At 33.0% G+C, this 15,052-nt stretch overlaps 1 protein-coding gene across 1 annotated transcript in view; it reads left to right on the top strand.

Moving 5' to 3' along the window:
* Positions 1 to 15,052, top strand: part of THEMIS (thymocyte selection associated) — a 251,001-nt gene that overhangs the window by 70,445 nt on the left and 165,504 nt on the right. Inside the window, exon 3 of the mRNA XM_074265312.1 lies at positions 5,086 to 5,544. Coding sequence (XP_074121413.1) covers positions 5,086 to 5,544 — 459 coding nt within the window. The remainder of the gene's footprint in view (positions 1 to 5,085; positions 5,545 to 15,052) is intronic.

The raw sequence follows: 15,052 nt of genomic DNA on the forward strand, positions 1-15,052 counted from the left end.
AACTTATCCCATAGTCTTCCATTAAAGAAAGCTCAGAACTTTACTCTGTGAATATTAGCAGTTCTCTTTGGTTTCTACTCCATGACACACTATGCCTCTGATAGGTGTATGCCCTATGATGGGCCCTTTCCCTTTTTAGCTTCCTATTGTGTGTTGTCATTCCTTAATTAGATTATAAAATCCTTGAGGCAGGGACCATTTTTTTTCTTTCTTATTTGTATTCCCAGTATGTAGCACAGTACCTGATGCATAATAAGTATGTAAATGTTTATTGAATTGAATATGTGAAGTTGATTGTTTTATGTCCATGTGTAGGATTTTATAGTTTTCCTTTTTGAATTTCATATTATTAGATTTAGTTCAATGCTCTGGCCTGTCAAAATCTTTTGCAATCCTACTCAGTCATCCAATGCATTAGTTATCTTTCTAATCTTTGTGTCTTCTACAAATTTCATTACTTTTTAAATTCAAGTTGTTAATAAAAATGTTAAATAGCACCGTGCCAAGACCAGATTTTTGAGATTTTTTTACTGGAGATTTTCTGCCATATTGAAATCGATCCTTTTATAGCTTTTCTTTGAGTCTAATTTCTTAAATCTGAATTAATCTACTAATTTTGTTTAATCTGGACCTCACTATCTTCTCCACAAATATTCATGTTAATCTACATTTCAGAGTATTCTCATCCCAATTTCTAGTTTGAGAAATTAGTATTGGCTCTAGCTCAAGGCCACATTTTCACTCAGGGCTGGAAGTAATTCTCTAATAACATTAATTTGAATCCAACTCTTACAAATATAAAAAAGAATGGACATGGATAAATTCTTCTTTGTCAGCTCAAAGCTAGTTGAAATTTTCCTTCCTCCCAGGCTCTCTGATGACATGTCTATAAGTTCCCTCCAAAGTTATCAATTAAGAACTTTTCAAATATCTTTTAGAAAGAATTATTTATTAAGGAGGCATAGTAAGAGTAATTGCTATGAAATATTCCAGGAAAAGTATGACACATTCTCCCTCAGGTATATAAAGAGTTCAAGGTAATATAGAGTAGCTTAGATGGTATATATAATATGTAACAAAATAGTAACACAGTTTCTTTTGCTAGAAATCTTTTTTTCCTATTGGTGGGGTGCTCAAAAAGTATACGTTAGACATATTATAATGTCTTTTCCTGGCTCCATGAGGAGCCATGATCTTTCCTTGATTTCCAATGAAGACACTTCAGTTAGTTGATCCAAGGATGCTTTTAGGAACTGAAGGATAATGGAAAGTCTAGTATCCTCAAAAATCAAAAAATCCTTCTTTGGTCAAAGGATCAAGGATAAGAAAATTTAGCGTAGCATATGTGCTAAGAATGTTTGTAATAGCCCTTTTTGCAGTGGCATGAAATTATAAACTGAGTAGATGCTCATCAGTTGGGGAATAGCTGAATAAGTTATAGTATATTAATATAATGGAATATTAATGTTCTATAAGAAATAATCAGCAAGATGATTTCAGAAAGGCCTGGGTAGACTTATTGATGTGGAGTAGAACCAAGAGAACAGTGTATATATAGCAACCACAAGATTATTTGATGATCAACTGTGATAGACATGGCTCCTTTCAACAAGAGATGATTCAGGCCAATTACAATTGACACATAATGGAGAGAGCCATTTGCATCAGAGAGGGGACTATGGGGACTGAATATAAATCCCAACATAGTATTTCACCTTTTTTGCTATTTGATTGCTTTTTTTTCTCATTTTTTCCCTTTTTGATCTGATTTTTCTTGTGCAGTATGATAAATGTAGAAATATATATAGAAGAATAGTGCATGTTAACACATTGGTTTATTTGCTATCTAGGGGAGGAGGTAAGAAGAAGTGAGGGAGAAAAAAATTGCAACACAAGGTTTTTCAAGGGTGAAGGTTGAAAATTATCTGCATGTATTTTGAAAATTAAAAAAAAAAAAACTATTATTTAAAATAAAAAGCTTATGGTAAGAGAAGTGAAGGCTTCCTTCTTCCCTAACAACTCCCTTCCCACTTCTCAAGACAGTTTTTCCTTAGGAATTTATAAGAATTACATTACATCTAACTCAATGCTTTTATACAAACCCCAGCAGGGATACTAAAATCACTCATCCAATTAAAACAGACTTCTTGTCTGCCACAATTTCACTTCATCTACTGGCTTTTATCTAAAACCTATAATTGAGACTGATTGATTAAGCATCTTTTCACTTATTTTAAGTTGATTTACTTAGTAATCATGTTTACAAAAGTATGATTTACTTTATCAAAATATTTGGCATAATGTTGATAAATTATATCTACAGGATGTTCATATTCTATTTGTTTAGTAATTTTTAAGAAGGAACAAGAGAAAGAAGAAGGAGGAAGAGAAAGGGAGAAAGGAAGGGAGGGAGGGAGGAAGAAAAAGAAAGAGATTTGGAATTAGCTTGGCATGATTTGCTTTTGATGAGTCCATGATGGCCTTTTTATAATTACAGCTTCCCTACAGAGAGCTTTCCCAACCATGTCTTTAATGATCCATTTTAGAATTTTTCCAAGATTCAAAATCAAATTCATTGTTTTATAGTTTTCAGGCTTTTTCCTTCCCTCTTTCTTTCCCTTTCAAAATAAGGTACTTGCCTTCTCTAATTTTGTGATGTGTCTATTTTCCATTTTTTCAAGTATAATAATAATAATAGCTAACATTTATATAATTTTATGTGCCAAGTACTATAATAGGTGTTTTACAATTTCTATTTTATTTGATCCTCACAATAACTTTAGGAGGTAGATGTTATTATTCCCATTTTGCTGATAAAAAGATTGAGGCTAAGAGAGGTTAAGTGACTTATGCAGGGTCACACAACTAGGCTTCCTGATGCAAGATCCAGTTTTTCATCAGCTAGCCCACCAAGCTGCTTCATATATTACTAAAAACAGCTCAGATATCTTCTATGCCAGTTTTTTAGGTTTTAAAAATGTATTTCATCTCAACTAGGTGAATTTAATTCATCAAGGACAATTAACTGTTCTCTTAATACCTCCTTATTTATATCTCATGTATATCAGAATTTTCTTATCAATGCTTTTTTTTGTTACATGAAAACAACAAAAGAAAACAAAAGAACCCCCAAAACAAAAGAGGTGTTTTTTTTTTGTTTTGTTTTGTTTTGTTTTTTTTACAGCTAAATAAGCTTATATTATAGAACTGTTGTGTAATAATACTAGGGCAATTAGGTGGCACAGTTGATAAAGTGTTGGGCTTGGAGTCAGGAACTCTTAGCTTCATGAATTCAAATTTGACCTCAGATAAGTACTAGCTATGTGACTGTGGACAAGTCTCTTAATCCTATTTACCTCAGTTTCCTCTTCTCCATTATCTTTTCTAAGAACACCCCAAATAATATCATGAAAAGTCAGACACAACTGAAAAATAACAACAAATGGAATATTTTTGCACCTTAATAAACTACAAATATGAGAAATTCAGAGAAACATGGCAACATTTATATGAACCAATATGGTATGAAGTAAGCAGAACCCGGAGAATAATATACAAAATATAATTAGCAATATAAATGAAAACAATGCCAAAGTGATGTCATAGTCTGTATAAATAATGGTCAATATGTACATGTCAATACTAATAATGATTAAGCAGAAGAGATGAAACGTTTCTATCTGACTGTTGAATATTTGGGAGCATAGAGAGCTGGAATAAGGTCTAAACTAGCAGATAGTCTCTTTGACAATTGATTGTTTATCTTTTGGTGATGAGATAAGACTCACAGGATTAAAGGGAAAAGGGAGATACTTAGAGATGACTGTGGTATAATAATAAAAGTTATAAATAAAATGCATCATTTAGAAAAGTTTAAAAACACTTTTCTGCTGTCACACACACATACATATCAGCTCATTTACCTTTCTAGTAGAGACTACAAAGAGAATACTAGATGGATTGTTATTTTTGTTCCTTTAATGCAAATCCTAAAAAATAACAAAATTTATACAGTGATTGTTTCTTCCTCCTATTGTTTAAAATCCCATTTCTCCACTGAAATAAAACCCTTCACATGGATTAAATATATATATATATATATATCTTCAGTTGGAATGAAAAGAATCACAGGTTTCAAAAAGAACAACAACAACAAAAAAAACTTTAACAAATCTATACTGTATAATTCATCTGCTATCTTCAAAACGCTTGTCTTTGAAGTTGCAGCTTTATTTAGTCTTTAAAGACATAACCAAGAGATCTCACGAGCTACTTCTGTAATTATGTTAACACATTGAACTATTCATATCATCAACAAGTTCAAACTTGTATCTAACGGAAATCCTGTCAGTGTAATTTTAGACCATTTCCCCCTCATGTTTCGAATAAAATAAAAACCATGACTTATTGTCTGGAGGATGGTGTATAGATGATAGAGATCAATTCACATATAAATATTTTTAATTCACTTTGACAGTTAAATTATCTACAAAATATATGTGATGCTAGGTGGAGTTTTTGCATCAGAGAATATTGATTAAAAATGTTAGTATTAATGATAATTATCCTCATGCTAGCAGTATGATTGAACACGTTTACATTTTTATTTCCCTAAAAGTTTACAAGATGTAAACATTTGTCACATTTTCCAGACAACTGCAAAACTAATAGAAACATAAATAAAACAATGGTGGAATATTTAAATATGGGGTACTTCTTGGGATTTAGCATAATAAATTCCATTTTACATAGTAAAGAATAGAAGTTATATAGAAAAGAAAAGTGAGGAAATGATTCCGTGTACTGACATTATCCAACAAGGGAAGATATATAGCTAAAGGGTATAAAAAGAATTATTCATTGATAGCTAATAATAACACCAAACATTTACATTGCACTCTAAGGTTTGCAAAATAGTCTAAAAATTTGATCTCATTTTTTCTTCTTGACTACCTCGGGAGGCATTATAGATAGGCAAACCATTTAAAATGTACATTCTAGATTTATCTATGCATTTACCCTGTCATTACTTGCATGCATTTCCTTAGTGTGATGTCTCTTTAATTTAAACTTCTCTATTTGTAGGTCTTTTCAAGATTATGACTGATAGGATACCGTATCATACTATGAGTGACATTACAAGAGCAGTTTATATTGGCCCAAATCGGCTAAATCACCCTTGCTTCTACTATCAGAAGAATATAAACTTGGAGAATCTTACCATCAGCTCTGGTGAACCCATCATGCTCAACTCCATCGAAGAGATTAATGGAGAAATGATGGTGAACTGTGGTGTGGTAAGGAACAACCAGACTCATTTCTTTACCATACCTTTGTCACAAGAAGGAGAGTTTTATGAATGTGAAGATGAACATATGTATACACTAAAAGAAATTGCAGAGTGGAAGATTCCAAAGAGCAGGAAACGGATTGTGAAATTTACAGATATTTCTAATAAATGGAACTCCATTTATCCATTTCCTGAGGATTTTGATGGTTTGCTTAGTCTTACACCCATTTATGAAATACAGGCAGTGATGAAATGTAAGTATTTGCTGAAATTAGTCTCCTATGAACTTAGACATATGTATACCCAGTGTACTAAGTAGTCTCTAGGATGAACTACAATTTAGAGGTGAATTGAAAAAAAAAAAAAAAAATCCAATGTAGAGCAGCATGTTCAGCATGGGAAAGGTTTAATACATACAAACACACACACACACACACACACACACACACACACAAGAAATGGTTCTGTGCATTCACTCATTATAGTCTTATGAAGGGATCAAAATAATATGCAATATAAAGTAAATTTAGATAAGTAGAAAAGAGAAGTACAGAATACTATTTGAGGTGGGAAATAGGAAAAATAATTTTTGATTTGGGATATGAGAGAAGAAGCATTCATGGAGGAGGTATCATTTGAAGTTGATTCTAGGACAGATTAGAATTCAAAAGGTTGAGATGGGACTGGAAAAGACATTCAACTAGAAAAGAAACATTTTTAGGTTGCTCTTCATGTCACTCCATAATGGCCCCATACAGCTTTGCTTAAGCTGCCCCCACGCCTAGAATGTACTCCCTCATCTCTATCTCTTAGAATATCTGGCTTCCATCAAAGCTAAGCCCCAGTACCTTATTTATATAACATATCTTACCTTCTGAAGATACAATTTGTTGATATCTTATCTATAAAAAGTAAGACTTGAGTTTCATATTCTCCATAACCCAACTATTAATATGTCCCTCCATCAAAATTATCTCTAGTATTTGTTGATATCCAGTTTTGTCTGACTCTTCATGATCCCATTTGGCGTTTTCTTGGCAGAAATACTGGAATGTTTTGACATTTCCTTCTACAGTTCATTTCTCAGGTGAAGACCTGAGGCAAATTGGATTAAGTAACTTGCCCAGGACAAATACCTAGTAAATGTCTGAATTCATGAAGATGAGTTTTCCTGACTTCAGGCCCAGTACTCTGTCTTCTTTGCCACTGTGCCCAGCCTAGAATTTACTTTGTATATATTTTGCATTTACATATACATGTACATATTATTTTTAAAATAGAATATAATCTCCTTGAGAACATGGGTTGTTTCATTTTGGTTTTGTATCACCAAACAACTCACATAGGCAATCAGTCAATTCAATCAGTAAACATATATTTGCAGCTAAGTAGCAGAGGAGATAGATCTTTGGATCTGAGATCAAGAAGATCTGAGTTTAAGTCTGTCCTTAGTCATTTACTAGATGTGAGACCTTGGCAAGCTGTTTTTAACCTAAGTCTGCCTCAATTTCTATATCTTAAAATAGGAATAATAATAGCACATACTTCACAGAATTGTTACTGGGATATGCAGTTCCTGAGGAGAGCAGGAATATATGGGAATCAAACTTGAACAAGTAACCAACTGCAAACTTAGTGTGAGCTTTTACGCCTCAGAAATTGGAATGTGAATAATGATGATTAAAACTAAAAGTGTGTCTTGATTACATTTTTTCTCCTAGAGAGGCAATGCAGATTTTTGAGAGATCACCCTGTATTTGTAAAATATTTTTGCAGATCTTAATGGGCTATATAAATACTTGTTGTAGTTGTAAATTATCCAATATATGTTATTCACTGAGCTACATCCTAAGGACATTAATATGAAAAAAAATGAAACAACCCTTACACTCAGGTACTTACATCCTCAGGGGGCATAGTTCCTAGAACACAGAAAGTACTTAATATAGACTTCTTGAGCAATTCATTTCTAGCTTTGCACATGTCCCATGTTCCAACCAAACTATATAGTTCATTGTTTCCTGAACAAAATTCTCCACTGTCCTAAGTAAAGTTTTGGCTTATCTCCCTACCTAGAATGCCTACTTTTTCATAATTCAGCTCCATCCTATTGGTGAAGTTCTATCCATTCTTTAGGGCCTCACTCAAGTAATATATCTTTCCTGAAGTCTTTCTTGATGCAATAAACAGATTCTTTTCCTTTTAGCTTCCATAGAATTCAGTATGTCTCTTAAGAATGAGTGATGTTCATATACACTTTGAAGTTGTGAAATACTTTACTTAACACATCTCATTTGATTTTTATAATCATGTAAGGTAGATACTACACCTAAAATTACTCCCATTTTACAAATTAGGAAGCTTAGACCCAAAGGTATTAAAGGATTTATCCAATTTGAAACCCAGGTTTTTCCTGCTTCCATTTTCAGTGCTTTATCCTCTAAATATGGTACTTATTTATTTCTTGAACCTATTTATGCATATTTCAGAACTATTTTTGTATTTATTACTCAATTGGTGTATTATTGTTCATTCATTTCAATCATATCTGATTCTTTGTGATCCAATTGGAGGTTTTCTTGACAAAGATACCATTTCCTTCTCCAGATCATTTTAGAGATGAAGAACTGAGGGAAACAAGGGAAGTGACTTTCCCAGAGTCATACAATTAGTAAGCATCTGAGGCCAAATTTGAACTTAGGAAGATAAGGCTTCACCTCAGGCCTGGCATTCTATCTGCTGTGCCACCTATCTGTCCCAATTAATATATAGGTTACTTTAAAAACCAGGCCTATGACTTAATTTTATTTTCTGCAGCACTTAGAATATTGTTTTATATATATATATATATATATATATATATATATATATATATATATATATATATATAGTAGGTACAAAGTTTCTTTGATACCTTTCAATGTCCTTCTATGTGCTCCTTTCTTATATCCTTAAGGCTTCTGATATTCTTATAATGATATTGATCCTTCTTGTCTTTAAGGAAAATATTCTGATGAAGAAGTTAACATAAGATATTATTATACAATTTTAAGAAGAGAGTTTAAAGAAAACTGAATAGAGGATATGTTGCTTATCTGAATGGAATGGCTCTCTAATAGTTGAATAGCAGGGTCTGTTAGGATAGATTTTTTTGGGGGGGAAAGAAGCCTGTTGGTACATTTTAAATTATCATCCCTACTTTGCTCTTGCATAAGCTTGTTGATTATTTCTTGAATATTATTGAAAAAAATTAAAAATATAAAACAATTGCTGAGAACATTTTCTGGAGGTTTTAAACTGTGAGAGTGTCAAAAAATGTTACATACCTACAATTATTCAGCTACAATGGATGAAGAAATCTATTTGAAAAAGGTTATATTTTAAGAAAGTATGAATTTTCCTCAGATAAAAACAGGGATTTCATATAAGAGCTTATTATTTAACATGAGAGGATTCTGAAATTACAGGAAAAATTTGCCTAGAGTGGCAAAAGAAAGTGGTAATTTGGTTAACATAGGGTTAACAGTGATATAATAGTTGAATTAGAAGATTTCTTAAAGGCCAAATAGCCTAGGTCTTCTCTGATATAAAATAACCTCTTTTGTCTTACTAAAAATGTTAATAAAATAAATAAAACACTTTCCTGCCTTAGTAAATATAGAATTAGAAGCATAATCCAATCTTCCTTTGATTCAAGGTCTTACTATATATATTCAGTACATCAATTTTCATCGTATAGTAATGTAGGTATTATGATGATATATAGATCTGATGTCATGCTTACTCTAGGATCCAGCTTCTTTTGTGACCCCATATGGGATATTTTAGTGCATGAAACTAGGGGAGTATCTTTTTTTTCCTTCTCTCTTCTTTTTTTCCTCTCCCTCTTCTCTCCTCCAAAACCTTAATCTTATTGTATTTTCATCCTCTTTCATTGCCTTTTAGGATTGTGACTCAGGAGGGTCAAGAAACTTTAAAGTCCAATTAGCTCAAAGCCCTCATTTTACAAGTGAGAAAAGTGAGATTCAGAGAATTTAAGTGACTTGTCCATGATCACACAATCAGTAAATATTAGATTTGAATATAGGTCTTTTTAATTTCAAGTTCAGCTTCATACTATCTCTCCCATCAATTTATTTCTTTATTACATTTACCCCCTCAAACCGAGTTTTACGACTGAATTTGAACTTATGGGGGAAATGTGAAGGTGTCCTTTCTTTCTTTGAGCAAATAACTGACAGGTTGCAGGCTTCAGCACTCTGTTCAATAGCATTCAATAAATATTTATTTAACAAGAACTGTGCTCTGGAAAAGATACAAAAATGAAGATCATATAGTTTCTTTCCTCAAGGGACTAAAAATCCGGGCGAGACAAGGTATGTATAAGAACAATTATTGTACAGACTCAAACATGATAAGTATAAAAGGCTGGGAGTTCAGATTGAGATGTGTCAGTAAAGGCTAGAGAAATCAAGGCAGAGTTCATGGAGTAGGTGGTTTATGAAGTAGGCATTGAAGAATGGGTAAAGTTTCAACTAAATGAAAGGGGTGGGAAGGGCATCCAGACATTATAAATGTTGTGAAAATGCAGGATATATACAGTGAATAATTAGCCTTACAATTTATTTTGCCTTCTGAATTAAAAAAAAAAAAAAGTCAGGGGCATGGAGTTAATTAAGAAACCTATATATTATATATGAACTAAAATATAAGTTAATGAACAACAGTACAATCTCAGGTCTATTAACTACAATTAGTATTTTTTGCTAAATAAGTAAGTGGTATTAGGTCACTATTTCATTTCATTTCCTTATTTTTTGATCCAGAACTTTGATTTCATACACATGGAGAACTACAAGAGTAGAAACTATTCACCAATATAAATCAACAACTTCCTGAAATTTATACTTTTAGAGAGTTGCCTGGGGGTACTAAAAGGTTTTTCTGACTTCAGGTCAGGCTTTTCTCAACTATATTCCCATGTTTCCTACTTTAGTTAATTTTGGTGGCATAAAAGTGAACAATTGTCAAAATGGCTCATGAAAAAAATTTCTTTCCACTGGATCCATGTTGTCATGAAAAATTAAAAAGCAAAAAACTCAACTTCATTAGTTTGTGCAATGCTTTTGAAAGTATCCTTTTGAGAATGCTTCTACCATTATTCATTGACCCTTTGAGGTTTGTGTACTTTAAGAGAAAAGTCTTTATCCTTTAAGTTTACTTTATGGTTTATAATCTAAGACCTCTGAGCCTTGCCATCTATTGCTATGATAAGCCCGTAGGATTTCTGGGCTTCCCATCTATGCTGAAGCTGAATTTTCTTCTATGTTTCTTCTCCCTAATCAATCAGTTTCATAAGAGTGGAGATTGTCTCCATTTTCCTGTTTGTATCCCCAGTACTTGATATAGTACTTGGTATATAATAAGCATCTAATAAATATCTTTTCATTCATTTATGGCTTTCTACCTTGCCATACTTTAAATGCCATTTCCAGAATTATGTTGCAGAATGATATATTTACAAAAAGAACAGTTTTTTAAAATCTCTCTTACTTTTCTCTCCCCCCCCCATTTTCTGACACCAAAATAATCCCTTTTTTTGTTTCTTTCTTCTAATGAGTGCCAATAGTAGACTTTATTTATAGACTTATCCTGATGGTTTTTAGAAAGAATGGGTAATTCAGTCTGCATCTTTTTTAATCTGTTTCATCTCTTTAGGCTGCAAGTTCATTTTTATAAGCATACCAGATAGTAAATAAAAGAGATTTTGCTTTTATTTTCTGAAATATCTATCATATTCCCACACCTCCCTTCAACTTTGCCATTATTCTAGTGTAAACCTTTATTATTGCTCACTCCTAACATAACTTTCTAAGAGGTCTTCCCATCTTTTCTCTCTTTTTCTTCCCCTTCCATGTATTTTTCATCCCTCAATGAGATTAATCTTCCATACTCTATATTCATATCTCTGGTCATAACCTAGAAGATAGGATCTTGAAGACAGTAACTATTTCATTTTTTTGTCTTTGTATCCCCTAGCACCATGCTTTATTTATAATAGGTGCTTAATAAATGCTTATGGGTTGATAGAAGGATTGATTGATGCCATCAAATTTTATACAACCACCCTTTGCCTACTCAGTAAAGTCCAATTTTTTTTTGTTTGTCAATCCCATCCACAGATGGATTGCCATCTAGTCTCATCTTGGATTATTCTTTCATATTTCTTTATGTTGTAATCAAACTGGATTCCTCTCTTTACTCTTTGTCTTTTTTCATATCCCAAATTGCTGACATATACTGGAAGCTTATTAAATGTCTAATTACCTGACTTGTAATAAGAATCCTGTCTTATTTAATTTTATGTCTTCTCCGTGGCCTCATATAATACTATTTATATAATTAATATAATTGCTTGGATTTGTTACTGTTGAATTTTGGGCTAAACGACACATTGTTTTATATTACCAATCCCTGACTGTCAAAGAATGCCCCATTAACTGTGTGAGGTAATAAGTTAAAAATCTTGTCAGTTTTCAGATGTCTGATGAAATAAGAAGGGGAAAAAAACATTTATTAAATAACTACCATATGCCTGACACTGTGTTAAATGCTTTAAAATCATTATATCAATCTATTTTGAAAGATTAAGATTTTTTGGTACAATGGAAAAAGTACTGGACTCAAAGACACATAAGCTAGGTTCAATTACCTACTGTGGTATTTACTATCTGTGTGATAGAGAATAAACTACTTAAACTTTCTGGTCCTCAGAAATAAAATAAAGAGCTCAGATTAGATGATTTTTGAGGTCCCTTCTTTATATCTAAGACCCAGTGTGAAAAATTCATGTTTTCCTTTTTAGGTGTTGAATGCAACTACATTATTTTTGAACAATTACCAATTCCTAAACGTGAGTTATGGGTTAGCTCTTTCACTAAAGGAGCTGGAGAATGAACTATATCTAGTTTAATAATAATGAAAATAGAAGATATGATAGAAAGAATATTTAGAACATTTTGAGCATATTCAGCTCTCTCAAATTGAGAAAAATCTGAAGAAGATGAAGCTAGGAAAATAAGATTAAGTGAATGTGTTCATGGGCAAATGCCCCATGAATTTCAAATGAAGATGTAAGAAGAATCTAGAACTCAGCAATTATGAATGAAACTGATGAATCAATAAAAAAGGGGAAGTGAAATGTAAGTAGTATGCCCGGCCAGTAAAATTCACAGAGCAATTCAAAAATAGAGATGGGTTTTATAAAACCATTTTTGAGTGGGTAAGCATTGAAGAAATGATAAAGAAAGTGAACTCTGCAAATGGAAGTATTGGAAAAAGCATAAAGAAGTGATTTATTTAAAAACAGAAGGAACTGGAAGTTGAGAAAAACTGCAGCACTTGAAGTATGTTAAGTTATAAAAGGATCTTAAGAAAAAAAGAGGCATAGGAAAATGAATTTCTTGCCTCCAAGAATTAAAAGAGACAGAATCTTCCAAGATTTGTAGCCAAATACAGTAATGTTCTGTTGTCTCCAGAAACTGCCGATCCCTCTCTGGGAGGAGATCTGCTGTCTCAATTGCTGCCAACTCTGACCTAGAGTAGAGACTCCTCTTCCTCCAGAGAGCTGCCCCAACTCTGGCACAGACAAGACTCTCTCCTTGCTCAATGGTGTCTTCTTTTATCCTCCCAGAGAAGGGGCGTGGGATAATGCAAGGGCTTGTGAGAAGATTACTTCTACCAATGAACTTGCCCCTTTTAAACATTAAGCTCCTCCCCAGAAATTCAAAGGAGTAAAACTCCCTTTAAAGGCCGGAACTAGAGAATTGTTAAGTACTAATTTAGCACTTAGTAAGAACCTAGTATCTCATTATCTCTTTAGCACTTAGTAAGAACCTAACAAAATACTTTTAAGGGACTATAGAGAGAAGACAATGGAATATTGAATGGGGGTAAGCATTTAACCAAACCTTTAATTAAGTCTTGGAGGAGAGAAAGGCTGGAATAGGAAATCAATTTATTTTCATAATTGCAAACTTAAAAACTCCAATAAGATTTTTCAAACAACAAATTTTCAAGGGATTTTAGAACTTGCATGTTTTCTTTTTTGAGACTATTTTCAGATGTTATATTGGCTAAAAAATTTCCTTAGATATCTAGATAATTAAAACAAGCATCTAAAGACTAACTCTATGATCTTGAAGTGTTACAGAGAAAAATTTGGAAATCCGAGATAGTTTGGTATACCTGAGGTCTAAGTGAAAAAATAAATATCCCTAACAATTGCTTTGAAGAAATAAAGTTAATGGAATGGTTTAAAAATAAGAAAGAAAGAAAGAAAGAAAGAAAGAAAGAAAGAAAGAAAGAAAGAAAGAAAGAAAGAAAGAAAGAAAGAAAGAAAGAAAGAAAGAAAGAAAGAAAGAAAGAAAGAAAGAAGAAAAAGAAAAAAAGGAGGAAATTATCTCATCTACTTTGTTAAGCAGAAAGGAAATCCTTTTTAAGCCTAGAGATGGTTTTCAAAACCAGAAATTATAATAAATTCAACTTTTGTTTACATTACACTTTTTTTAATGTTTGCAAAGTATTTTATGTTCGCTACTTTGTTTGACCTTCACAGTAAAACTCTGGGGTAAGGTACTGCAGATATTTTTATGCACGTTTTAAAGATGGGAAAACTGAAGTCCAAAAAGATAAAAGTTACAGTATGAGAGGTGGGATTTGAATTTAAAGACTCCAAATCCAATTTTTTATCCAAAATTATTCTTACTGAACATGAGGGAAAAAATCTTCATAATTACCCTGACAGGGAATTTATGAAGGCTGAAGCATGTTAAGATGTTTACATAGGAAAAACATCTGTGGAAAAATCATTTTTGGGAACTCCTCTCTTTTTTGGAATTGGCCTTTGCAGTTTGATTAGTAATGGTTTCTACTACAGCCTGTGGTGTTACACTTTGGTTACAAACAAAATAGCTATGCAAGGTAGTGAAAAGACAGATGAAGATACCTAGCACAAATACAACTGAAAACATTAAGAAAGATCAACAGTCTTATGGACTAGGGTAAAGGTTCAGGGTTCATGTACTCAACTGGTAGGAAACTTGTGCCTCAAGTGCACTTTAATTCTATCCTGTGTGTGGAAAAGGGCTCAATTGTCCATTTGCCAGGGAGCTCAGCAAACTTCTTCACCTGGGAGTGATGAATCCACTGGTCCACACGCAGTGTCTAATGTCAACAAGATTAGGAAAGACCCTTCCCAGGTAGGGGTGAGCTTCTCTTCCCTTCTATGTCTAGACCAAGATCCAGTCTTCTACCTGGTATTGGTGTACAGGAATATCCAGAGGTGGAGTCTGAGCAATTAAGCCTTTAGTCTGCAAAATATGGAGGTGTTTTGCCAAAGCAGATACATATTCTTTTTATTTTATTTTATTTTTTTCCTGAGGCTGGGGTTAAGTGACTTGCCAGGGTCACACAGCTAGGAAGTGTTAAGTGTCTGAGACCAGATTTGAACTGGGGTCCTCCTGAATTCAGGGCTGGTGCTCTATCCACTGTACCACCTAGCTGCCCCCAGATACATATTCTCTTAAAAACCTGTTTTTCTGTTCATAAATAGGATTCCAACTCTCTTCTCTCCCTGGGTAGAGGTGACTAAAATGAAGTTCATAAGGAGACAATCCCATATCTCTTTGGGGTTTTGTGCATATAGGACAAGAAGGTCCAGAGGGAGACACTTGGTCCAAGGTAATTGGGTTTCTGTTATCA

Source organism: Sminthopsis crassicaudata, chromosome 4 (assembly GCF_048593235.1).
Source record: "Sminthopsis crassicaudata isolate SCR6 chromosome 4, ASM4859323v1, whole genome shotgun sequence".
NCBI lineage: Eukaryota > Metazoa > Chordata > Mammalia > Dasyuromorphia > Dasyuridae > Sminthopsis > Sminthopsis crassicaudata.